This window comes from Pleurodeles waltl, chromosome 2_1 (assembly GCF_031143425.1).
Source record: "Pleurodeles waltl isolate 20211129_DDA chromosome 2_1, aPleWal1.hap1.20221129, whole genome shotgun sequence".
Classification (NCBI taxonomy): Eukaryota; Metazoa; Chordata; class Amphibia; order Caudata; family Salamandridae; genus Pleurodeles; species Pleurodeles waltl.
In genome coordinates this window covers 193,999,226-194,027,162 of record NC_090438.1, presented here as the reverse complement: position 1 = coordinate 194,027,162, position 27,937 = coordinate 193,999,226, and the positions used below count along the sequence as shown (strand labels likewise).

General features: G+C 43.0%; 1 protein-coding gene across 4 annotated transcripts in view; it reads right to left on the bottom strand.

Annotated features, from left to right (window-relative positions):
• NRK (Nik related kinase) overlaps positions 1-27,937 on the bottom strand; it is a 720,008-nt gene that overhangs the window by 162,721 nt on the left and 529,350 nt on the right. The window contains exons 21-22 of one of the 4 annotated variants that reach the window (XM_069212387.1): positions 26,135-26,231; positions 20,511-20,702 (exon numbers count right to left, since the gene is read on the bottom strand). In XM_069212387.1, coding sequence (XP_069068488.1) covers positions 20,511-20,702; positions 26,135-26,231 — 289 coding nt within the window. The remainder of the gene's footprint in view (positions 1-20,510; positions 20,703-26,134; positions 26,232-27,937) is intronic. The other 3 variants (XM_069212388.1, XM_069212389.1, XM_069212390.1) reach the window with 3 other exon arrangements.

Below are 27,937 nucleotides of genomic sequence, written 5' to 3'. Positions count from 1 at the left end.
TAGGAAAGACAATCATTGCATGCAGGAGCATTGAAATGAAGTACCAACAAATTAAGATTCTACATGAATTTTGTTAGTAGTTGGTGCATATTGAGGACTTTACAGGTCTTGCCATATAACATTCCAAGTAGTCTCAATGTCGAGATCAGCCTCCCATTTTGTAACTATGCTTATGTGGTTGGCTGTCCCCCAGCATCACAGTGGAGTTTGTGATTCCCATGCTGGCCTGACCCTCATGGAAAAAGGATTTCACAAGTGTTCTGTCACGACTTTCCATTCCCTTGCAAATATCAGTTTGTGCCCTGTAAACAACGTGGAACAATCTGCAGGTGGCAACAAAGATAACTGAATAAATTTCCAATGCTTTTTTGGTGAAGACATTATTTAAATTATGTTTGATCCTTATATCTAATTATCTTGTAATTGCGATCATGTTATTATTACACTTCGTTAATTTTAACTAATTTACTTTTCACGTTCTTTATTTCACTACTGTATATTTGTTTGTATGGATCACATGCATTTTCTCTAAGGAGGTTCTTGATGTCTCGGCCGAGCTAACAAGAAGAGAGGGGGCCAGGGTTTGATCGCAGAACTCAATTTACCATTAGGGCCAGCTTATTTGGACGTTATGTAAGTTGAGCCACAGCTCGCTCTTGCCTCACCCCATTGGAGACAAGCACTCCATTTCCCAACAACATCTTGTAGACCAATGATTCATTGCTAACTTACTGTTTTTTTTGGATAGAAAAATAAACAAGATGTAAGCAAAATCATCCCATTTATGAGTGACCTATCAAGGAGTTTATATATGGGCTCACATCATCTTTTGGTCTGAACATTCAATTGAGACTCACTGCAATCCTCTCTATTACCCAACACAACTATAGATGTTGTACTTTGCTTCTGTCACAGTTGCTGCTTCCAGGCTATGTAATAATAACCAGACTGTTCTTGTTACTTGTAGTGTATGCACAGCCTAGTGAGAAAAAGTACACACAAGGGTCCAAATTCCCAAAGTTATGTGCATGTGTAAATATATCTTACCTATACAAACATTCTTTTTTTTGCTTGAAATCTATTAAAGATTTTCAGAAAACAGTACAAGACATATGCATCAATGCTAAGGTCATGTCACGGTTACATACAACAGTACAATAGTCCAGAAGCAAGTAACAATATTCAAATAATAAATGTACACTAAAGGTGGTGCAGGCGCAGAGTAGCCAACAAAGGGGCTTTGCAAGCAGAAAGGCATGCCATGGGTCTAAAGACATTAAAACCAAACAATAAAATTAGTATAGGTCAAAGGTATGGTTCATAAGGCTACCATCTTGGATTAGTATAGAGGGGGACCTCTCCAGTAGTGTGGGGGGATACAGCATGGGTCAAGCACCACAGCTTCTGTACCACATTGTGAAGGGGCTGATAAATATTTGCAGTGCTTTGAGCCGGGGTGGTGTGAAACAGGTATTATCTGGATGAGTAAAGTAAGTCATCAGTGGTTGCCAGACACGGGCAAAATTAGCATCAGTGGGTTACCTTATGAGACAGAAGTTGCACTCCCATAACATGTCAAACATGAATAAACCGTTGGGCAATGGCCATGGCAATGGGTTTTCCTCCAGTGGATTGCTATGAACTATTTTGCAGTGCCTAGAATGTGGATGAGCCTCCAGTCAATGTGTGTCATCACCTCTAATTCAAGGGGCCGGATACCCAGAATAACTATGGTATAAGAGGCAAGAAGTGGGAATCTCACAGTGTCTTTTATGTGACCCGGAACCTCCTTCCAATAAGTAATAACGAGAGAACATGACCACCAAATATGGCACAAATCCCCTGGCTCAGTGTTTCAATGCCAACAGAGGTGGATGGTGTGGAGACATGTCGGTGTGTGGTACCATTGTGTCATGATCTTGTATGCTGTCTCAACCTGCAATATACTTCTGCAAGTTTTAGGGATGTCATGCCAGAGTATTTCCCACTGTTTTGGTGAGATACCCCCTGCAGAGCTAATCTGCCATTGCAATTGATAGGTGTGAAGCTGCAACAGTGTTGTATGTTTGAGTACTTGGTAGGTGCAAGAGATCAAGCCTTTAGTACCATCAAATGCTCTAACCAAATTCTCAAATGGGATATAGGCCTGCATCACTCCCTGAGCATTAGAGGGGTGAAGCACTTTGCAGAGTATTTGGCAGTATTGCAGTTGCATCGATTCAGGGACTTTAAAGTCAACTTTGCATTGTTTGAAGGTATTAATAGCACTGCCCTTGAAAAGATCATGCAGGGTTCTACACTCACCAGCCTCCCAGATGGAAAATGTGTGGGTTGTTAAAGGCTGGTTTGAAGTCCCGATTACAAGCAAGTGGTGAGTTGTGAGAAGAGAAGGTGGTAAGGCCCCTTCACAAGTCCATCAGATATCGAGAACTGTTTTCATGGGGGTGGTAAAATACACACTCCTTGGTCGGGCATGTTTGGGGGGCCAGACTAAATACCAGAGGGACAACAAGCCATTGCTCAGTCCATGTGGAACCAGTTCTTGTCATTTTTGTGGACCACCCACTTGGAAATATAGCGAAGAAGGGCCACCCAATAATAATCAAAGAAGAGCAGGGCAGACTAGACCTCCCCGGTCTCTGGGCAGCATTTAGTCTGAGTTGGATAGTCTGGGGCGTTTACCTCCCCCGATAGAAGTGTGACATCATGATGTAGGTTACAGATGTAGTCATGAGGGATGGGGGTGGGCAAAGATTGAAAAAGGTAGAGAATTCTAGGGAGGACATTCATTTTAATAATGTTAAGCCAGCCCAGCCACAATATGTGCAGTGGCTTCCTGTGCTGGAGATCTTCCAAATTGGACCTACGATATTCTGACCAATTGGCTTGTGTCCAAGATATCAGGTGGGGGTTAAATTAAGGCCTAAATATCTGATGATGTGAGGGGCACACTGAAAGGGAGCTAGTACTTGCAGAGCGGGGGGTGGTCCTGCTAAGCTACGGTTAGGTTCAGGGCATATGAATTGGTCATGTTAACTTTAAAACCTGAGACCTGTTCAAAGGCTGTGAGGCACTGAATGACAGCATGGAGGGAGGTAGCAGACTGAGTTAATGGGAGCACCACCAAAGGGAATTCTCACAGTGGGCACCATCTGATGAATAGTGATGGCCAGGGGTTTGATTGCCAGCGCAAACAGCAAGGGCGACAGTGGGCACCCTTGCTGGGTGTCTCTAGCAAGGTGTATCGGGTTAGTTGTCTGACCACTAAAAAGGATTGACGCAGTTGGACAGACATAAGATGCCATGATCTTGGTAATCATGCCCAGGACTAAGTCAATCTTATGGTGGACCGCAAGAAGAAATGTCCAGTTAAGCCTGTCAAAAGCCGTCCCCTCGTCGAGCAATAGAAGACAGGAAGGGATATTGTAATGGTGGAATTTTTATACCAGGTTTGCAATTTGGTGGATATTATCCATGCCTTGTCTATTGCGGATGAAGCCCGCTTGATTGGAGTCTATGAGGCCAGAGAGGTGGTATTCTAGCCTGTTGACCAGGATCTATGTGAAGATCTTGGCATCCATGTTAAGGGGAGCTATGGGGCAATAGGATGAGCATAATTTGGGATCTTTGCCTGGTCTGGGGATAAGGGTGATCTGGCAGCCACCATAGTGGGTGTAAGTCCTGTATCCTGCATGAAGGAGTTAAAAAGTGTCAGCAAGTGATCTTGGAGGTTGGGAAGAAATGCTCTGTAAAAAGTAACAGGGAGCCCATCAGGGCCAGGCATCTTCCCGACTGCGAGCTCTTGCAGAGCTCAGTGTAGCTTTGCTGGTTTAATGGGGGCATCTAAACATTCTGCATGCTGTGGGTCAAAGGGGTCCTGATCGCAGTTGTGTAAGTAGCTATCTATTAGGTCCCGAGGGATGTCGTTTTGTGTTTAAAGGGTTTGGTAATCGCTGTGAAATGCTTGTTGCTTTGCCCTTTCGGTGGTTGGCCATGTTGTATCATCCGCCTGGATCTTGCTATATGGGCCTAAGCTTGGAGCTGGTGCTGCATACGGGTAAGTAGGGTACCAGCTTTGTCACCTCTTCATAGTATAGATGCTTCAAAACCAGGAGAGATCACTCGGACCTACTGTCCCTGCAGAATCGCAAGTTGTTGCTTGTTACACGTGGTGGGGGCAGTGTGATCAAGACACTAAAGGTCTTTGATCTCAGTCACCAGTCCTGTTTCCACCAGCCGAGACTCCCTCTTATGTGCAATAGCAATGGTTGAGCTCACCACCCAATGGTAGCCTTAAATATGTCCCTTAGTGTATGGGGGATACATGCAGGAGATCGTGAAGTTCAAAATAGTCCAAGATCCCTTTTTGGCCCTCTGCTGTGTCTACCAGGTCTCTAAGGACCTCACTCTGGACCAGTGTTCCCGGCCCCCACCTGCCCCACATGAGCGTGGGCTGCGATTGGGATTTTGAAATGGCTGCTGCTTTCAGATTGCGGAGCAGAGAATGAATGAGGAAGAAGTAATCAATCCTGGAGTATTAGGCATGAATGTGCGAGTAAAAGGAGTAGCCCCATGTGTCAGGGTTCCTATATCGCTACACATCCACCAACCCCAGATCAATAATGTCACACTTAATCTGAGCAGACATCGTCCCCGTGCCTTGGAAGGAGGCAGAACTGTGGTCAAGTTTGGGGTCCCACACCAGGTTAAGGTCAAACCCATTATGATGGTGCCCACCTCATTCATCAGCTGTTCCTGAAGAAGTAACCATAGGGAGGAATCTTGCACCTAGTTGGGGGGAGTATATATTAAAGGGTGTATTGGGCGAGCGTCCCGTAGGATTTTCAGTTTCAGATAACGGCCATCTTTGTCCTTGTTTGACTCCACAACTGTGGAGCAAAAGCCTGCCTTCCATAGGATAGCCACCCCCAGTGCTTTAGTAGGAGTATGGACCCAAAAATGATAGGGGTATTTTTAGAGGGACATACAGTGGTAATCTTCCATCAGGATTTGTGTCTTCTGAAAGAAGATGACATCAGAGTCCTGCTGAAGAAGGTATTGCCAGACTTGCTTAAACTTATTAGGTGGGTTCAGGCCCTGGATTTTGAGAGATGGTAGTTTAATATGTTGTGCAGTGGCTATAGCCTGGGCAAGTGAATGTAGCTGCTGTGCTCTCAGGTGTGTAAGAGGTGATGCATAGAGGGTCACATTCAGGATGACTCAGAGATAAGGCACCTTCTCTCTAGGTGGGGGGCAGACCGATAGCTGGGGAATTTGCTAAAGTATTGCAAGAGGTGTGAGGACACTTTGTAGTCTCAGCGTCAATGTCATGCCAGCCTGTGTGAGGTAGTGTGATGTGCTGACAAGGAGAGAATGGACACCTGACCAATAAAGAATTAAAAGCAAACAAACAAAATGAACAACAAAAGGCTAACACGGCCTAATAGCTCCATCCTAGTCCTGAGGTAACCGGCATGAAAGCGCAGAGGTCCCACCGGAGGTGTCACCCTCCTTGGTAACTAATTTTAGGAGGGCAAGTCTCAGGGAATGTTTGTTGTTTCAACAGAAGACATATCAACTGGAGAGGCAAAGGGGTGAGCATAAATGCACAGTCAACAGGGCCTTCTGGAGCACTTGGTCCTGTGTCAGCTGTGGCCCGGGCCCCATGGTTAGCAAGGGCACATCATGAGGATGCCTCTTTCAACTCCCCTAGGGGGAGCATAGCCTGATCAGTGATGCTGTCAGCCAATCATAGATGTGGTTGGTGATGAACCTGTTTCCATGTTCTGCAGGTGGGTAATAATGTCTTGTATAGCCTCCGGGAGCGCAGTTCCCTTCGTAGGCTTGTCATGTCACTGAGTGCATACTGTCCGCCAGGCTGAGCACCGCCCCTCTCAGGCAGTCACACGGGTGGGGATACACCTCTGCTAGATGAGTTGTTGGTGATTTCCAATAGCTTTTTAGTTTCAGCAGAAAGCGTAAAGAGTGATGTTTTCCTTTCCAATGAAACAGAAGAGAAAAGGGATGGCCCCATTGCTAATGGATGTTCAGGTCCCTTAATTTATCATTGAATGGCTTGAAATCACTGTCTCTTGCACAGCGTGACAGGGGAGGGGTCCCAAAACAGTTGAATGGTGTGGCCATGGAAGACTAAATCTGCTTTCCCCATGAGGGTCTGCATGATGGCTTCCATTTCTGTGAAGAAATAGACCCTTGTGAGGATGTCGGGACAGCGTCTGGGCACCCCGGGCCATAGATACACAATGGGCTTTGTCTAGGGTCGGTGGAGGGGCCTGTAGATCACCCTGGATCATCTGCAGTAGTTTAGCAGTGAATACCATAATGTTGTTGCCTTCTGAGCCCTTAGTGACCCCCCAAATGTGAATATTGTTTTGGCTGCTTTGCCTGCAGTTTCACCTTTTGATCCTTGAGTGTGGACACTCTGCACCAGAGAATTTCCTGGTTTTCTGTTCGAGAGTCCGCCATGTGTTCCAGGTCATCTATATGGATATTTCCCACTGCAGGGCCTGGAGGCAGGACTTACAATCAGTTTTGAGGGAGCATATTTCAGAACTGATATCTTTTAGGAATTGGTCTAAGTAGTCCTGTGTGATAGGTACTGACAAGAATCTCCCAGCTGCCGACAGTGAGATGCTTCCTTACTGGTCCATGTCCGATGTTGAGGCCTTGTGCCAAAGCAACGTGACAGAGGTCTCCTTAGCAGGCACAGAGAATCGCAAGGTGTAGCCGGGCAGGCAAAGGGCGCACAAGGTGTCAGGGATACAGTGAAGTGATAGTACCCCTTCTACCCAGCTGCTTGGGGTGCACCACAGTCACCAGAGGAAGCAAAGGGTGGTAAGGTCCAGTTAGCAGATTAAGCACCTGTGTCAAAGGTTGCCAAGGGGTGGCAAGCAGGCATCACTGGTGCACTCAGCACTGGTGAGGGAGCACGTACCCAACAAAGACCTCAAAGCATGTCACAGGGCTTGTGTTTTCTCGAAAGCTCAACAGGTGTTCACCCGCAGAGTGCCCACCAGCCACCCAAGAGAAGTCCAAAATGGTCCTAAGTGGACACTGTTGTGGGTGTGCTCCTCTTAGAGGCGTGACCAGTGCATAGTGGCAAAGGGTTCATTTAGTTGCTATACAGTATCTCATGGGCTCTTTGTATGCACTGTAGGGGCAGTAGGGGGCCTGCAAGTCAAGGCCTGGTAAGGGAGCCTCCAGGACACCTTAAGTCCAGTGCTGGTGAGATCTCAAGGTATGGCCAACAACAGCACTCGCAGTGCATGTCCAGGCAGGCCCCAGATGCAGAGGCAGATAGAGGAGGCTTCCACCCCAGAGAGGCCATTAGGAGGAAAGGTGAGTGGGCCTCCAATTATGGAAATGTAGCCACAGTAGGCCATCACATTGACTTAGAATGACCCCGTGAGCTCAGGCTGCGCCCTGGGCCAGGTCTGCACACCAAGGGGCAACCCAAGGACCCCTCGTCTGTCCTCAGCTTGCGAATGCCCCCCACAAGAATTTAGACACTCACGGCAGGGGGAGGCCTTTCTCCGAAGATCCTTCTCAAGTCAGCACTCTTATGTGGGGATGTTGCGGCTGGGTGGAACCCTGGGCCAGACATTAAGGGGGGCCCCCAACTTGGCGCAGGATTAGGCTGGGCACCCCTGATTTCTAAGCACAGCAGTAGATGCCATGGGTGGTGGACCTGTGGCCTGATGGAGGATGGCCAAGCCGAGCACCCAAAATGCAGGTCAGGAAAGCCGCTCCGGGGCTCAGTACGTCTGGAAGTTCAGCAAAGCCTGCAGATTCAGGTCTCCACACCATGGAGGGATCCTCAGGGACCACAGCAACAGCAGAGAGCAGCTGAAGACTGTGGGGCCGGTCCTGGGGCAGTAATTCTGCATAAGAGGCCACAGAGGTCCTGACATGAGGCACAGGACGACTCACTCCATTCCCGACCTGGAAATGCTGCCTCTTGAATCATCTTTTTTAATACTTATAAGCCATTTTTGACAATCACCAAGGGGGTTTTTCACTTGTAAAATGATTTATTCACACAGAAATTTTCATGCAAGTAAACCTATTCCTGGTGGAAGGTAATGGGCATTCCAGTGCAGGAAATCCCGGAAGTATGTGCACTATCACAGAGCTGCATTGCTGTAAGTGTTGCAATAAACATTCAAAAGATCAAAGGTTAAGGCTGTCAAGCACAGTAATAAACACCTTTTGAGGGCGGGAATGATCAGGAACAACGCCCTAAATTGGAAGGAAAATAGATTAAAGGGATGAGAAAAGCGCTTCCTTTTGGAAACATATTTGTCATTTTGAGGAAAAAACTGCATTTGAACTCACGAAAAGCCATTTTTGCAAGCCCAATAGCGCCCAATAGCGCCCAATAGCGCCCAATAGCACCCAACGGCCAGTGCTGAAAACCGCTCAAATGTTTGCAAGTTAAAAAACACAAAAGCTCACCGAGTTGACTCCTGGAAACTTGTGACTGTCACACGTTTCCAGAGAACTATTGGAAATCTATGACAATTTTAAACGTTTGGACATCCTCACACATACGAGGTAATAAATCTGTGAGTACACATTTCTGGTCTTGTTAATGCTTCGAAGTACTGCTCCTTATTCAAGAACGTAAACAAACTTTCTTTAGCATTTTTATACTATTTACCACCATCTAGTGTTCATGTGTAATCCCATCTGTCATCCGTAATCAGCTCACATTCACTGCATGTGCTACCCATGTTTTCTCTTGTACAGAGGTGGATCCTCGAGCCTGAGAACTTCTCTGCACTGATGCTGGAATTAGAGGTTCACATAGAGGAGATACTAGCGGTCATCGTATTGCCTACACCATTTGGGAAAACAATGTATTACAGACAGAAAATATGTGTAGGAGAGTTTACTCCCCATCAGTCAAGTGCTTATGTTGCTCCTTGCAAACTCTGCCCCCTGCTTTGAGATGCATTTGAGTTAATCAATCTGCCTAGTGATGTTTTGAAAGTAAGTGCATCTGTAGCTTTATCTGTTTCTGTTATCATGCATTGTTCACCTGTACCCCACCATCTCGAATTTTCAATGATGAATCTTTTAAGAGGTGTACAGTGGTCCATTGTTAGCGGTCAGCGTTTGTATATTATCCGTTGCAACCTGCGGTATATAGGCATGACATGCAGGAGGTCAAGACACGCATAGAAGAGAGAATAGGAGTACCAACGAATCACAACCCGCATGGGTAGTCATTTTCTGCATGCACAACATACAGTGGACCATTTGAAATGGGTGGTGTTGGAGGCCCTTGACAATGTAGATGTACATGCAGACAGAAACTTACTATAAAAAGAACAACGTTGGATTTACTGTTTGAAAACACATCACCAGGGCTTTAATTATGAGATCCCTTGGGCCCAAGTGATGTAATAGAGATTGGTGACTTTTGCTGACAACTCTGTACAGTTAGTACCAACTATGGGGTGGAGTAACGATGACATGAAAGGAAGAAGTAGAGTAGATGCATCCAAATAATTCTTCCCAGAAAAATTAATAATCTGTAAAAGAAGACATAGAACCAAACATACCCTGTGTTTCTGGAAATGGCAGTCTTTAATAATACCCAAATGACCGTGACACACTTATAATACGCACATCTCTGCCCTATAAAATAATAGAGTTGTGATTTTGACTGTGGACTTATCTTATGTCTTTCTTAAGTGGAAACTAAAGAATCCTTTTGCCCTGGTTCCTCAAATAAAATAGTAGCTAGTCTCTAGGCTTTGGAGGAACAGCCAGCAGGGCACTAACACTCAACTACACATATATTCTTTAAGATTTATTTAGACAGCTAAGCAGGGGTGGGCTTGGCCAGACGTTGGATGGGAGACAGCCGAAGAAATTCTTATGCCCAGTTCCATAGATAGTCAATATTTCTTTATTTTTTATTCTTTTACTCCTGTTTACTTTTATCAAGGTTCCAACGATATAGAGGAGATAAGATAAGTATCAGTTGTGGGGTAATTTTTGAAAAAAGGTTGGTGGATTATATGTGATGATGAGAGCTACTAGATCGATTTCGATTTGAATAATAGCATACACTAGAGCAAAGTTAATTCACCCATTTTTTTACCTTTCCTAAAAAAACAGTTTTATAAATTCATCATGGCCTGGAGGCTGTTCCCTTTTTTGAATTATTTGAAAAATATGCATTATAAAATAACCATCCTATTTACAAATTGCTTTCTCCTGCAGCAGCTTAATCAAACTGTCTGATCCACAGCTGTGAGCAATCATAGGCTGATTGCAATAGCTTAAACAGGCCACAGTTTGTAACTACCTGGTCATACAAGCTGCTGCTTGAGCGAATTCAGGACCTTAATACAAGTAAGTGGAGGGCCACATAACATTAGAAGCATTTAATAATGTTTGGAAGAAATTACCTCTGTAAGATAAGAACTAAGGGGTGAGCCATAAATCATGGTTAGTTTTCTATTCAGAGCATGTTTTAATAGTTGTTAGAATGCAGAAGCTACTCAACTGTGTAGCCCTCTTCAAAAAAAGGCCTTCCCTCTGTTTTATATAATTGCTGATTTTGGGAAGTTAAGTTTAGAGTTTTAGGAGCTAAAATAAACATAGTCTAGTATGTGAAAGAGGCAACCTTGAAAATGTATGTGATTATAATTATTATAACTAGGACATGGGGAAAAGAGAGTCCTAACATTATGAGTGGGTTTGGCCTGCTTGTTGAAATGACACAGAAACATTTTACCACATATTAATGCTTGTGTACATTCCAAGCCAAACGCTGGTGTTTTTAAACAGCAACATTTGACTGCATTGTGGTTGTTTCAACCAGGAGCCCTTCAGGAATAGAAAGGGCAAGGTATTTTAGCACAAGGAAAGATTTATAACATCTTTATAAGTTAATGCAACAATTGAGGCCACTACATATAAGTGAGTACGGACTAACCAACAGAACCCCCGTTTGTTGACTATTTATTGACCAACTTATATCTGTTGCCTGCTGCTAGTATGGGCATCCAATGCAAGGAAATTTTTCCCATTCTGATAATGCCCATCTATTAGAAATTAATTTAAGGAAAGCTGATTAATAGAGGAAGGTTTAGGCAAAGGATATGATAATTGTAAGCAGATTAATGATGTTCACATCTTCTTGCCTTTATAGTGATGTAAAACATCAAGAGATGTGACTCTGTAATAAACAGGAGGAGTAGGTGATTCTCTTAATAAGGCAGGTGAAATGGGAGAAAACTGTGTGTGTTGAATAAATAAAGGTCATCTTAGAATTCGGGGGGACTGCCATACAAAAATAGGGAGGAATCTTCCCCTTTTTATCTTTATTTTTATTTTTATTTTTATTTGTATGTTCATTTTCTTTTTGGCTATGTAAATACATTTTGAATATGTGGTATATGTTAGTTGATCTAGGGTAATAGACAAAGTAAGGTATGAGTTAACAGCTCAACATTAGAAAAAGGTGTGAACATTGTTATATCAAAGAAATTATATTAATTATCACTATGACCTCTAGATATATATGTCTTCACCATAGGAGCAGTTGGGCACCACAGGTATGGAGCTTGAGAAGTCATTGCACTAAATTGAGAAGTCCAGGAAGGTAAAGCCTATATCTGGGCACTTTGGGATCCGCTGATTCTTTGGTCCTGAAGAAAGTCAATGTCCATTGTGGGCAAGAGTGGGCTGAAACATGTCAACCTGACCTGATATTTGTGAAGGACACATAATTTGTTCCTATCACATTATATTTGTTTTTAAACAAACTGTTAGAAATGGGGTTTTTGGTTGGCAGTCAGGTTGCCCTCTGTCCAAGCAAGAACCCTCACTCTAGTCAGGGTAAGTCACACACAATCCAAAATCAGCCTGTGCTCACCCTCCGGTAGCTTGGCACGAGCAGTCAGGCTTAACTTAGAAGGCAATGTGTAAAGCATTTGTGCAATAAATCATACAACACCACAGCATAACACCACAAAAATACACCACACAGTGTTTAGAATAATATAGAATATTTATCTGGGTACCTTCAGGTCAAAACGATCAAAGTTGCAATATGAATTTGTAAAGATATCACTGAAAAGTAATATAAAGTGTCTAAAGTATTTAGAAAGTAAACAAAGTCTCTTTCAAACACAAAGTACCTGGTTTCTGGTGGAAAATCTCCTCAGAGGGCCACAGGAGAAGAGGTACGTGGAAAACTGGTGTGTGCGTCGATTTCTCCTCAGCACACACGGACTTGCGTCGTTATTTTTCCACGCGGGGAGTCGTGCGTCATTTTCCGGCGCGCGGACAGTCTCTTACTGTGGTTTGTGGGGAGTACCAGATGTCCCGGGTCTGTGCGTGGATTTTCCTGCTTGTTTTCCGGCTGCACGTCGTTCTGCGGGGCTGTGCGTCGAAGTTTCGATCTCACGGCAGGCGTCGCGTCGATTTCTCCTGGGAAGTCGGGCGGCGTTGTCCTTGCGAGGCCGTGCGTCAAAGTTTCGATCTCACGGCAGGCGTCGCGTCGATTTCTCCTGCGGAGTCGGGCGGCGTTGTCCTTGCGAGGCCGTGCGTCAAAGTTTTGATCTCACGGCAGGCGTCGCGTCGATTTCTCCTGGGAAGTCGGGCGGCGTTGTCCTTGCGAGGCCGTGCGTCAAAGTTTCAATCTCACGGCAGGCGTCGCGTCGATTTCTCCTGCGGAGTCGGGCGGCGTTGTCCTTGCGAGGACGTGCGTCAAAGTTTTGATCTTACGGCAGGCGTCGCGTCAATTTCTCCCGGGAAGTCGGGCGGCGTTGTCCTTGCGAGGCCGTGCGTCAAAGTTTCGGTCGCCCCGAAGACATCGCGTCGATCAGCGTCGGTGTGCGGCGTTTTTCTTGCCGCGGAACAAGCTGTGCGTCGAAAAGTTCGGCGCACGGAGCGTCCAAGAGGAAGAGAGAAGTCTTTTTGGTCCTGAGACTTCAGGGAACAGGAGGCAAGCTCTATCCAAGCCCTTGGAGAGCACTTTTACAGCCAGACAAGAGTTCAGCAAGGCAGCAGGCCAACAGCAAGGCAGCAGTCCTTTGTAGAAAAGCAGACAGGTGAGTCCTTTGAGCGGCCAGGCAGTTCAGCAAGGCAGCAGGCCAACAGCAAGGCAGCAGTCCTTTGTAGAAAAGCAGACAGGTGAGTCCTTTGAGCAGCCAGGCAGTTCTTCTTGGCAGGATGTAGTTTCTGGTTCAGGTTTCTTCTCCAGCAAGTGTCTGATGAGGTAGGGCAGAGGCTCTGTTTTATACTAAGTTGTGCCTTTGAAGTGGGGGTGACTTCAAAGAGTCTCTAAGAAATGCACCAAGCCCCCTTTCAGTTCAATCCTGTCTGCCAGAGTCCCAGTAGGGGGTGTGGCAGTCCTTTGTGTGAGGGCAGGCCCTCCACCCTCCCAGCCCAGGAAGACCCATTCAAAATGCAGATGTATGCAAGTGAGGCTGAGTACCCTGTGTTTGGGGTGTGTCTGAGTGAATGCACAAGGAGCTGTCAACTAAACCTAGCCAGACGTGGATTGAAGGGCACAACAAGATTTTAGTGCAAAGAAATGCTCACTTTCTAAAAGTGGCATTTCTAGAATAGTAATATTAAATCCGACTTCACCAGTCAGCAGGATTTTATATTACCATTCTGGCCATACTAAATATGACCTTCCTGCTCCTTTCAGATCAGCAGCTGCCACTTCAACAATGTATGAGAGCAGCCCCAATTTTAGCCTATGAAGGGAGCAGGCCTCACAGTAGTGTAAAAACGAATTTAGGAGTTTTACACTACCAGGACATATAACCACACAAGTACATGTCCTGCCTTTTACCCACACAGCACCCTGCTCTAGGGGTTACCTAGGGCACACATTAGGGGTGACTTATGTATAGAAAAAGGGGAGTTCTAGGCTTGGCAAGTACCTTTAAATGCCAAGTCGAAGTGGCAGTGAAACTGCACACACAGGCCTTGCAATGGCAGGCCTGAGACAAGGTTAAGGGGCTACTGAGGTGGGTGGCACAACCAGTGCTGCAGGCCCACTAGTAGCATTTAATCTACCTGCCCTAGGCACATGTAGTGCACTCTACCAGGGACTTACAAGTAAATTAAATAGTCAATCATGGATAAACCAATCAGTAGTACAATTTACACAGAGAGCATATGCACTTTAGCACTGGTTAGCAGTGGTAAAGTGCCCAGAGGTCAAAAGCCAACAACAGGTCAGAAAAAAATAGGAGGAAGGAGGCAAAAAGTTTGGGGATGTCCCTGTCAAAAAGCCAGGTCCAACACATACCCTATCCCAGCCATAGTAAAGTTGGATTGTAGCTGAGTGATAGAGGCATTTTTAGATCAGTTTCTCACTTGCACTGTGCTTTTTAATATTTTTGTTCACGGACCCTAGTAGTTTCCTGTACTTATGTGGAAACCACCACCTTGGCTAGGGGAAGAAAGAGACCCCATAATGATGGTATTAGCTATGAGTAAACCAGAGTAATAATATACTTGTGGGTGAAAATAGCTGGTGAGGGTCTCTCAAAAGAAACTAGAGGGACTCCTTGGCAAATAATGGGATAAGTGGTTACACACCTGTTGATATTGAAAGATAAAAAGAAGGAAACAGAGTGGTGATCAGCCCAGGATAAAGGAGCTGGTGTTGCAAGTGATACATTTGTATGGTAAGAGAACGCATGGTTTAATATGTGGCATGCTTCATGCGTGGGAACAAAACCATATTATGAGAGATCCAGGGCAGTGCAGGCGAATTTGGATATCTGTATACCGGGTAAGCTCCCATTTTGCCATGTAAAGCCTGCTAGAATATATTCATGCAAGAGGCATGGAATCTGTAAAATATATGTGGAAATTATTATGGAAACATTGATTTATGAGCTAATTCTCAAATCCTCAGGGGCAAACTCATAATGGTGTGGTACTACTACACCTGGGAATATGCGTACCTTCTAGAATTGTGATTTGCAAGAGTGAAATTACCACACTGGGAACCCTGCAAACATCGTAGTGAGGACCAAATAGGTTAAAACATTTGCTTTCAGATGTACACTTCTTAAGCCTTGCTAAAGGCAGACAGTTCAAATTACAGGTAGGTGAAAAGAAAACTTGATTTTCTTCATGGGGAAAATCATCAGAATCCCATTTGTTATTGATCATATATTGACTATATTTATTTTGAAAAAGTCAATAAATTAATTAAAAAAGAAAAGGAGTTAATACCATATGCACATGTGTACACTACTGAACATGATGCAAGACCTCCTGGGAGGGATCGCAAGCGGCACCTCCATTCAGTATGTTGATCTCTTTTACCCTACCAACAGGGAGTTGCTGTCTCCTAAACACAGGCAGCATTTACGTTATCAAACACCCCTTGCACATCAGGGTTTATTTACTTTTATATCTATTTAGTTATACAAGTATATTTCGTTATGTTTATGTGGTTTTGTTATTAATTAATTTAATTAATTATTCATTAATTTGGCCTATGTAGTGCTTTTTTTCTACAATACAAAGGTGAGCTTATGTTCATTATAGTAGCCTGGATGACATAAGCCATTCTGTGACAGGAGTCGAAGGCTGCAGAGGTACTAGAGCAGTACTACAGCAGTACTACTCACACAGTACAAAATATTAACAAATCTACTAGATGTGTTGTAATGGTAATGGCTGCGGACCTTGGAGCTGGGGAACCAGGCTCGAGTCTCTGTGTCGGCTCAACATCCTGTGATTCTGGGAAAATCGCTTAATCTCCCTGTGCCTACCAAAAATGAATGTGTCCTTGTGTAATGTAAATGGTGCTCATGCAAAATGTTCCAATACCTTCGGTCAAGTTTGTGCTATATAAAAACTGCAAAGCTACAGGCAGAGCCCTCTGCCTCTCCTATCTTTTCTGTGCAGAGAGTTTCTTGTAAATTGGCAGAGATCTCTGCACACGTAGATATACATTTAAGTAGTAAATGTGAGAGGCACACCGGACTACATGCTACTAAATGTGAGGGGTTTAAGGAAATTTATGGAGGGGTTAAGAAAGCGATATACCAATGAACCACTCACCCTCAAAGAAAGACCACTGCCATTCACAAATTACACTTTAAAGTTACTAGAACCCTAACGGTGGCGAAATAGGCTCAAATGGATGTATATACTTCAGGCCACTGTGAGCGGCATTAGTTGCATTAAAGTAAAGTAATTAAATATTACTTACATTAAAAAGCCAATAAAATTCACTGAAAAAAAACAAAAGTTACAGGGACGCTATAGTTAGTAAATAGAATAAAAAAGACACAGAAATTCACTTAAAAACAAAGGTTACAGGGGCGCTATAGTTAGGTTCACATTTTACATGCACAAAACTATAGAAATTCAGCAGTTATAGTTATGGTTATCCCAAGTAACTATAACTCGTGCTCTAATGTAACTATAACTTGCACCCTTGCCATGCACTGCTAATTGCCTCAATATTACATCACTCATAACATCTTCTACAGCATTTGCAGTAAGGTTATTTATGAGAAAACTGCGCATGGTGGGATGGTGGGGGCGCAAGTTATATATATATATATATATATATTCACTTATACATATTAATAATAATATATGTATATGTGTGCGATTGTATAAATGTGTGAGTGTGTATTTACATATATATTTATATTATGTATATATATATATACATATATATATGTATGCACAAATACTCCTCTTTATTCAAGGACGGCCCGGACACCTCCGAAGTGCGGAGTGGAGTGGAGGGGAAATTATTTCTTCCGAATAAATTTCATATGTAATTATAGCACTTCGGAGGTGTCCTGGCGGTCCTTGAATAAAGAGGAGTATTTGTGCATTTTCATGGGTTTGTCGGAACCCAGTCGGGACCGCTGCAGCACAGCTTCCGCGTTCCGGACCTCGCTGTGAATATATATATATATATATATAAATATATATATATATATATATATATATATATATACACACACAAGAGCACACACCAAGGCAACAAAAAGCGCTTATACGGGGGATGGTGGGATGGTGAGTAGTAGGTGTCCAATGTGATCAAGGCCTGGCTTGGCTGAAACGTGGCAAGTGGTGTTTGGTGAAATAAACATATACTACTCACCGTCCCTTGTGTAAGAGCTTTAGTCTTTTTGTTGCCCTGGACTTTATGTTTTGGCTGGCTGCTCTTCCAGCCTCACAGCACTCTTCCCCAAAGTGGTCTTGGTTTTCTCGGAGGGTCTCTTGTATAGGCATATATATTTTTTTTTGTTGCCTTGGGGTAGGTGTGTGTGTGTATGTGTATATATATATATATATATATATATATATATATGAAACTGAAAAAAAGTAGGGAGTCCTGGGTAGTACACAGGTTTAATGTTTAGAGCAGCTAATTTATATAGAGCAGCAACATTCTAAATCTGCTCAACTCAAGTGTAGAGGATAAGCACAGTGACATCCATCCATGCGGAGCTGGAAAAGCAAGAATGCCTTTTGCTATTTTTGTAGCAAAGTCTTTAAGCTTAGGATCAGCTGGTGCTATTCACACTGAGCTGAAAATATTAAATGCCTTTTACCATTCCAGGTATATCTTTACATTGATAAGATACCATCCAAGCAAACCTTAAATAAATAAAGAAACAATCTGATATGTGTTTCACTCTTATTAGAGCTCACATGTAAGTGTTAAAAATATATATTATTATGCAATAATTAGTCAAACAATGATTCAACACATGATTTATCAATGTTTACCATATATGAAATAAAAATACAAATGTTTGCAAGCATGAGATGTTTCCAATTATTGTTTAGTATTGTTGTTAAATTACATCAATATATTTAAGTTCATTATATTGTAATAAACATTTAATTTGATAAGTTAATGTGATGTGACACTGTAATAGTTCTACTTTAAAAACAAACATTTAAGATTAACATGTACATTAAAATTAAATATGTTTAATATTTTGTCTAAATGTATAATAACATGTAATAATTTTCCCCATACTTTCCGACAGGGAGATCTCCGTCATGGTGGTGGTGATCTCCACCTACATGTGAAAAGGTACTTGTAAAACTTTAGACTAGTAAATCTTGTTGTAGGAAGTTCCATCGCCTGATTTAAAGTGGTGAAGACATATAAGTCTACACCTCGGTTTGATTCTATATTCGGAAACTGTGACTACTAAAAAAATGCAGAGTTACACTTAGGTGTATTAGTACATATACCCATGAGTAAATATACATATGCATATTTATTACCTTTGTGAATAAGGCCCTAAGGTGTTACTATCTGTGGGTTAAATTAAGGGAGTAGCTAGAAAATGTAAATGCTCCCTACTTGAACCAAACGGACCAAATAGACCACTTGCAATGAACAAACACAACCTTCCTTACAAGAGTTCCATTCACTTGAGCGTGATATCCTCCTTCTCTGCATCTATCCTTTTGCTTTTCTATTTATTTATTTCTATTTATTAATCCATCATTTATAAATCTTATAACCTTTCAATTCAACTATCACAGACACCCATCCAACCATGCTTTTGCCCATCCTGTTATCTAGCCAGCCAGTGATTTTCTTTCATATGTACACCCATCCTTTCACCAATCCACGTATGAGTAGATCCATGAATAATTTCATCCATTCATTCATTCCTCCTTCATATTTACTTTCACCCATCTGCCTATTCTTCCATCCGTCAATTCATTTACCCTTTCATCTATCAGTCCGGATTAAAGGAGTTATGCTTTCAACTATCTAAGTGAGATTTTTCTAAAGTTAGTGCCAATAAAAACTGGTTAAGTAATCAGTAACAAGTCAGCGGGGCTCTGGGTGGAACATGCCATCATTTCACATTTCTAACAGCTGTCTTACCAGGATGCTCACAGAGCACTCATCCCTCTAAAATTTTGAGAAATGGGATTCACACTGAAATCCATTATGGTTGCAAGGGCTGTTGGCTTTGAATCCTAGATTAACATGAGTGGAGGGCTGGTGGCCCTAAATAGTTCTGTCCGAAATGGAACTCCTTCCACAGCACATACAATTTTAGTATTTAGTACTTCATTAGTCAGCATAAAAGTTTTCCCCAGCCATACAGGGTACTAACCAGTTTTGTCACCTTAGAGTGGCACTTGTTATAAGTGAAGTAAAATTAGCTCAGTTAGACGTCAAAGATTAAAATAAATGATGTATCCTGTTGCAGGAATATATTCATTTATTTGGCACTGCCACTGTTACTGGTACAGAGAGTTGCTCAGATTTGTTTGACTATATGAAATAAATATAAATGGATGAGGTCTAATCAGCCCGTTTGAGTGCTGATTTGTCTATGATGGGCAAACTCAGACTGTTGTTTGCACCAAAAAGTTTTTTTTTTTGCTTAACCACATGCTGGTGATATTTAGCCTTAAAGGTCCCATACAGTGTGGAGGAAAAATAGTTCTCCTTTATCAGTTTTACTTGGCTAAGAAACAACATAATTGGGTGGTTAGTCTCGAATGTTTCGTTTTTTGCTGATGTCCGCTTTGAGGTTGAGCCATTTTCCTCTTTAATGCATGCCCTAATACGGTCAATGTCAGCCATAGGTTTTGTTTGTCATGAGATGCCCCTCATTGATAGTGAATAATGTGCTGCCTCCTGCCAGTGAAGGTTAGGCCTAAGAGGACTTTCTGAGCATTAGATGCTTTGAAGATATTGTCCAAGTAAAAAACAGCTGCACCCGATATTACCACTTAAAGTGTTTCTTATAAATCCACAGGATGTGCAGTTTAAAGCATCACGCTATACAACTGACCTCGGATTCTATAAACTCATTTTAACTAGAATACAAAAACAAGGTTGAAATGTCCAGGCAGTGGGGGTCGGGGGTGGTATCCGTTAGAGGAACGCTTCCCAAAAGTTTTAGAAGAACCTAATTTTTAAAATAACAAACTTTAAATGTATTACTGAATTTCAATATAAAAAATCGGATTACTAACACATACTAGGAATTTTGCGACCCACCATAAACTGGTTTGCAGCCCATCAGTGGGTTACGATCCACATGACACAGTCTGATAGTATATATGGCATATGGCAATATGTTTGGCAGGGGCTATGTTTCTTATGAACAGAAAAAGATCAATATGCAAATACTCTGTATGCACAATAGGAAAAAGGTGTATCCACAGTTGGCCCCATGCTCAGCACGCCAGGCTATGTTTTACCCCAATATGTCCATTGTGATGAAGATATCGATCTGACATGCCTGATTAATAATATCCACTTTGGAAGCGAGGAGGCAGTTTATTCTTAGATCCAAGGACCGCAGGGCATGCGATAATTAAAATGGAAAAAGATGAGAGGTTTTGACAATGCAATCAAACAATAATGCATCGAAAGGACAATATCAAGCGGTTATAAGCGACCCATCTTTATACCTCTAATGCTGCATGTAGAACAAGGCAAGAGACCATCTGCGCTGGTGATGATATTTTACCTGCTCTTTCACAGCTTTGTTCAAAAGTCCTGGAGCCATCTGAGCTGTATTCTTTTGATTATGTGAGGTGACAGAACGATGGCTCTGTTGTAAGAGGTCTGGGAGAAGATAGTTCTGGTTGTTCAAATTTCGGAGACCTTGGTGGCTGCTGCTGGTCTGCTTTTCTGGGCTCTGCTGGGGTGTAGTGCAAATCTGAGTCAGGAAGACATAAAGACAATGTAAATACTAGATGGAGTACTCTAAATGTCTTCCAAGCCAATGTAGGTTGAGTTCTGAGTCCTTAAGAAGATGGGTTTTGCACAAAGGCACTTCAAAGTCTATTTTTCATATGCACCTTTAAGAATCAGGCACTGCAATAAAGTGTATATTAAATCACACAATTACTGTGATACTGATTTAGAGTTTGACGGAGAGGGTACCCTGTTGCAACATTGATAGTGTGCCCTCTCCGCAAACTGCAGTTCTGTCTACCTCATCTAGTGACGGATGGAACTTCAGTATGTCAGTGACAGAGACTGCGCCATCTCCGGCCCAATGGAGGTAGGGCCATCGGACGGTTGACCATTTGATTGCCTGCCTAATTTACAATGGGTGATCAAATCGCTAGTCTTCACTGTTCGTCACCGCCATTGAAACGTGGTAGTAAGGGGCAGTAAAACTGCAAAATGCACCTTGGAAGACAACTCCGATGGTGTAGGCATCATTTTTTTTTTTAAACAAAATCCCAAAGCAGGATTTTGTTTTTGAAAGTAAAAAGAAATTTTAAATGTTTGATGGACGATACCGTCATTTGACGGAGCCACACAGCCTACACGCCTGATTGAATTGTAAACTCTGCCCGGCACAAATGACAGTGCTCTTGGGAAAACATTCTGTTACCGTAATGCATTGGCGATGGCCCTGGAATGGCCATTCCTTTAGAGGATGCAGCATTCAGGGAAACACTGGGCAATGCCATTGATAGTTACTTCACTACCGAGGGTATGTCCTCAATCAACACCACTGATCTAATGGGAGGCATTTAAGGTAGTGAACAGAGTGGTGTCCATAACCGCAGCTTCAAGGATCAGGTGTACCATATTAACAAACCTGTGCCAAAACAAGAACCACATTAGTGCCTAGAACAAGAAGCAGTAAATGATCCTGTGCTCTCAACAGAATTGCAGGAAGCAAGAATACACTTGGAAACGTCAGGGCTGCTTAGAGTGCTTGACTACACAACTTACACAGATAACATACATTTGGATGGAGACAGGGTCAGTACACTACTAGTACGCATGATACAGCACCCAAGATCCCCCACCCCGATCCTAAACATTATCTCAATTACAAGGACACATGGTAATACGCAGCTGGCAATTATTGACGCTTTCCAAGCTTATTATGCCAATCTATATAAGGCTTGCCCTACACCTTTTCCTCCACTTCGAGATAGGTTCCTTGATGACATATGACGCCCACAGATCTTGGGAGCTGTGCGTGCTGCATTGTCAGCACCTATCATAACAGAAGAATTAAGCATGGCCATTAAGGAAATGGCATGAAATAAGGCACCAGATGTTGATGGATTTTCCATAGAATTCTATGCTGTGTTTGCTACACATTTAGTCCCACAGCTAGAGAAGGTGTATTGAGCTGCTCTTGAGGCCGAGGAGCTATCTTCCATGTCTGGACAGGCCCTTGTCACCTCCCTGTTAAAACCTGGCAGGGCCCCTGAAGACTTGTCCTCTTATAGAGCACTGTCTCTCCTTACCTAAGATTACAAAATCCTCAGCAAGGTGCTAGCCAGAGGGTGCTTCCCTTGCTTCTGGATCTGATAAATACTGATCAATGTGGATTTGTTCCCCATAGGAGTACTTCTTTGAATATCAAGCACCTCTATCAAATTATGGAGGTAGCAGGTACTCCCATTCCCAATGTCGGTTGTTTATGGTTAGACTTACAGCAAGCTTTTGACTCCTTAGAATGGGAGTACCTCTTCTTAGTATTACAGAAATTGTATCTCTTGACTGCCTTTATTAATTGGGTTAAAGTCCTTTATGTTCATCCAAGGGCCAGGATTAGAACAGGCGCATATATCTCTACACAATGTACAATATTCTGAGGCACCCAACAGGGTTGTCCACTGTCACCACTACTGTTTGTCTTGGTTATGTAACCACTTGTGCAAAGATTGAACAGTCAAGGGGTGAGAGGGGACATCACGTGTGAGTGCCAGTCAAATGCAGTCTCCTTATATATGAATGACATGCTCACTTGTGACAAAACAATAGACCTTACACCCATAGCTAGAACTCTCCATGCGGAGCAATTCACCTGCTGAGATGCCTTGCCTCCTGGAACGATTCTACTAGGTACACATCATATCCAGGTGGCCCAGCATACCTGTGTTTCCAAATTTGCCGGTTCCACTTGGATTTGTTAGATTGGAACCTATTGAGGGTGTTAGCGGCACTGAGAGCCCAGGAGAGACCGGTGTCATACTGAGGATGTATGAAATGGGCAAGTCATTACCTGTCGTCTTACTGGGAAGGAGCCTTTGACTCACTTAAGTCATTAACATAACATTGTTATTGGGATATGTTAGAAATGGGGTCTTTGGTTAGCAGTAAGGTTACCCCCTGTCCAAGCAAGGACCCTCACTCTAGTCAGGGTAAAAGAGAATCACCCTCAGCTAACCCCCGCTCACTCCCTTGGTAGCTTGGCACAAGCAGGCAGGCTTAACTTCAGAGTGCTAGGTGCAAAGTATTTGTACCAACACACACAGTAACTCAATAAAAACACTACAAAATGACACATCACAGGTTTAGTAAAATAGAAAATATGTATCTAAACAAAACAAGACCAAAACGATAAAAATCCACAATACACAAGTCAAATTATCACTAAAAATGCAAAAGTCTTCATATAATTTTAGACACAACGCTAACGCTGTTAGCGTATAAATGTACCTTGGGTGCGTCAAAAAGGGCTTGCGATGCATTGATTTCACTCACAAGCAATACCTTGCGTCGTTTCCCCTTTAGTCGGGTCGGCGTGCATAGTTTCTTCTCTCCGCAGGAGAGCGATGAGTCGATCCAGTCAACACTCTTGGGTCCGGGCAGGCCTTGTGTTGCTTTTACACACCCAGTGGTGTTTGCATCAGAAATTCAGCTGCACGATGGTCCGAAAACCACACAGAGCAGGTTGCGATCTCACCAGCCTCCGTCAGCGATGCTGCACATCGTTTCCCCAGCTCCGGGCATCGATCTTCCGGTCGCGTTGCAGGCGAGTGTCGATTTTCAGCCGCAGATCGGAGTTGCGTCGATCTTTTCCCTGTACGGCGGTCGGTGCATGGATTTCTCACTCTTGGGGTGCCAGCTTTTCCTTTCAGGGTCCCAGGAACTGGATGGGCACCACTTGGCAAAGTAGGAGTCTCTCCAGAGACTCCAGGTGTTGGCAGAGAGAAGTCTTTGCTGTCCCTGAGACTTCAAACAACAGGAGGCAAGCTCTAAATCAAGCCCTTGGAGAGTTCTTCACAAGAAGGAAGGCAATACAAAGTCCAGTCTTTGTCCTATCGCACAGGCAGAAGCAGCAACTGCAGGATAGCTCCACAGTCACAGACAGGGCAGCTCTTCTTCCTTAGCTCTTCAGCTCTTCTCCAGGCAGAGGTTCCTCTTGGTTTCCAGAAGTGTTCTAAAGTCTGTGGTTTTGGGTGCCCTTCATATACCCATTTTTCTCTTTGGAGTAGGCCTACTTCAAAGCAAAGTCTCTCTTGATTGTGAAATCCTGCCTTGCCCAGGCCAGGCCCCAGACACACACCAGGGGTTGGAGACTACATTGTGTGAGGGCAGGCACAGCCCTTTCAGATGTGGGTGACCACTCCTCCTCTCCCTCCTAGCACAGATGGCTCATCACAAAATGCAGCCCAACTGTCAAACTGACCCAGACTGGGAATCCACAAACAGGCAGAGTCACAGAAATGGATTAAGCAAGAAAATGTTCACTTTCTAAAAGTGGCATTTTCAAACACAGAATCTTAAAATCAACTTTACTAAAATATATATTTTTAAATTGTGAGCTCAGAGACCCCAAACTCCACATATCTATCTGCTACCAAAGGGAATCTACACTTTAATCATATTTAAAGGTAGCCCCCAGGTTAACCTATGAGAGGGACAGGCCTTTCAACAGTGAAAAACTGATTTAGGAGTATTTCACTGTGAGGACATATAAAACACATTACCTACCTTAACCGTACACTGCACCCTGCCTTTGGGGCTACCTAGGGCCTACCATAGGGGTGCTTTACATGTAAGAAAAGGGAAGGTTTAGGCCTGGCAAGTGGGTACACTTGCCAAGTCGAATTTACAGTTAAAAACTGCACACACAGACACTGCAGTGGCAGGTCTGAGACATGATTACAGAGCTACTTATGTGGGTGGCACAACCAGTGCTGCAGGCCCACTAGTAGCATTTGGTTTACAGGCCCTGGGCACCTCTAGTGCACTTTACTAGGGACTTACTAGTAAATACAATATGCCAATCATGGATAAACAAATTACATACACATTTTGTAGAGGAGCACTTGCACTTTAGCACTGGTTAGCAGTGGTAAAGTGCCCAGAGAAACAAAAACAGCAAAAACAGAGTCCGGCACACATCAACAACCTGGGAAACAGAGGCAAAAAGTTAAGGGAGACCGTGCCAAGAATGAAAAGCCTAACAGGATACAATGGAACATTGCATACTGGGACTCTACCCGAGACCAGAGTACCAGACTCAGAGGCATTTTGTGGACCTGCTATTACTTCTTGCCAAACAACAGATAACATGAGGTTGGAAATCGCCAACCGCACCTTTGGTGTTGCAGTGTTAGGAGGAGGTATGTCAGTGCGGTGTTGCTGACAGTATGGCACTGTGTAGGGAGGAGTACAGGGGATTACATAACCTACCCATTTCTATGGTGTGGGACACGATTTTGGGACAATCCTGACTGCAGGGAAAATATGAAGATTTATAATTGCTAACTGGAATCCAGGTGGTGTATCTAGAGGCCAACATTAGTCCCTACCGATCAGATGTTCCAAAAGAGCACTTGAAGCTTTTATACACTTTTTACCAAGTTATAGAAATGTACAGAGCATGACTTTCTTGGTGCTTGAGTGGGGGAGAGGGGTGGAAGTTGTTGCACAAGCATGTAATTTATACTGTGTGAGAAATGTGGCAATTCAAATAATAGAATGTATCTGTCAAGATGGTTTCCAGATCCTTCATGTATCAGTAAGGATCCTGTTATCTATACTCACTTTATAACTGATCCGAGAAATGAAACAATGTATTTACTGCCCTTCACTGCTGGCTGCATTTGTTCTTATTTACACAAAACTAATAAAGTATGCTGAAAAACAATTCTGTCACTTGTCGGAGAGGATCCGCAGGACTGCAGTTCCTGCCAATGTAAGAGGTGTCCACTGGGCCAGCGTACATCTCTAGATTCGGATAGCATGTACTCTGCCGGGGCCCTAATGGAGTAAAGACTGCCCTCCACTAAATGTTCTTGGGAAGGAGCGCTTTTCAGCCCTCAACAGATGTATATTTGCACCCCAGGGAATTATAGCCCTCTGAGACGATGCCGGGGGTACCTTATGTTCGTTTGAGGTGCTTTGGGGGTTCAGTTCTATTCCATCTGTAGCTCTTGTCCTTGAACGATCTGCCACTCCATTGCTCAGTTGCTGCCTGCTGGTACAAAGACGCCACTGAATTAAACCACACGAAATAACATCTTGAAATAAGTTAATTAACTCAATTAATTAAGGGCTGCCTCTTCTTGTATGCTAAGTTATTACGTTTCTGAATATTGTGGTTGTCAAGGGAGCAGATATTTTTCAAAGGTATCAAAGCATATTCATATATTTGTTGAATCCCCACTACAATTAAGTTTCAGTTTGATTTCATTTTAGTTGGGTACATTGCAAAGATGTGAAAAAGAACACAAGTCTGTGTTGTTGCAGTAAAGAAACTTTGACCTTTTGTGATGGGATGCTGAAATACTGGGACAGTGTATAAATATGTTCATTTATTTCATGTTGCAGAAAAATCTAAAGTCTACACATATCAGGTTTTTGTCTAGCAATCGTCTAGATTTACAACTATTTGGGATTCACAAAAATGACCAAGAGGTGGCCCTGAAATCGGTGTCTTCGATACATTTTTAAGCATTTACCTGTTCTGTCATGCATAGTAATATTGACTGCTCACATAGAGGGACTATAATCCTGCATACGTGGGAAGATTGTGGGATTTTTTACTTTTTTTCTCAAAAGGATAATATGTTCCCTCATGGAGAAATACCTTCCCCTAAACCACTATGACATTTGTGGGAGATCTCCTTCCCTTCATATAAACACGCTTCCATATGCTGTTTTGCAGGAGAAGTTTTACGCAAAAGGTGAAAAAGGTCTTTTTGAATGTTGGCCAATACCTCCCAACATGTTTCTATGTGTTCTATGCATTTCCCATAATCCTTTGCACAGTAGCATCTCTTTTACGCAAATACACATACTTCTTTGTATAGCAGCTAAACCAAAATTCCAGATTTACCACCATGCTTAATTAAATATGTATTCACAGTTATCCCAGGTTCCTCTATGTATGCACACAAATGACATTGTTGCTCAATGTAGTTCAAATGAAATGCACAATATTCTGTGAGCTGGATCATTTGTTGCAAACATGGTCAAGACCACACAACAACTATTTGAGTAATTACAACTGATCCACTCAAGAGCTCGTCTGAGAGATTTGGCTAGAGCCAACATTTAGAATACTTCTACAGTGACAATGTATATTAAAAGGTAGAGATGTAAGAGTATTTGAAAAATAGAAGAACACCATATAACACACATTTGCATGCACACACACACAGGCGCATGTATGTATGCTGGGAAAATGCTCTATAAGCTACTTTCACACTAAATCTGAAGAATATATATGTCCTGAGATTGAAATCATTATGAAAATAGTAGAATGTCAATGTGAGTAAAGTGAGGAAGGAAAGATCCCATGATTCTAATGTTTTGTTTTAACTACTTCTTAAGTATGAGTAAGCAAGCACTGTGTTTATTTCAGAGCAATTACATCTCTGACATTCATGTTCCTCTATTGCTGTTTTGAGAGTGGGGAGGAGTCTAGGTTTTCTGGTCAGCAAGTGAGATGGGAGCAACTGAGAATGGTCCATGGGGTTTTCCATACTACAGTGTTATGCATTTCTTATTAATGGTAAGCCCACTTCCTATCTTTACACCAACATATGGATACAGCAGATCTAGAGACTTCAGAGCACTAAGATCCAGGGAGGTAACACCCTCTCCTATGGGGCCAAAAATACAGTCAAACACACCAGTATAACAACACTCAAGACTCCAGAGTAATTGAGAACGTCTGCC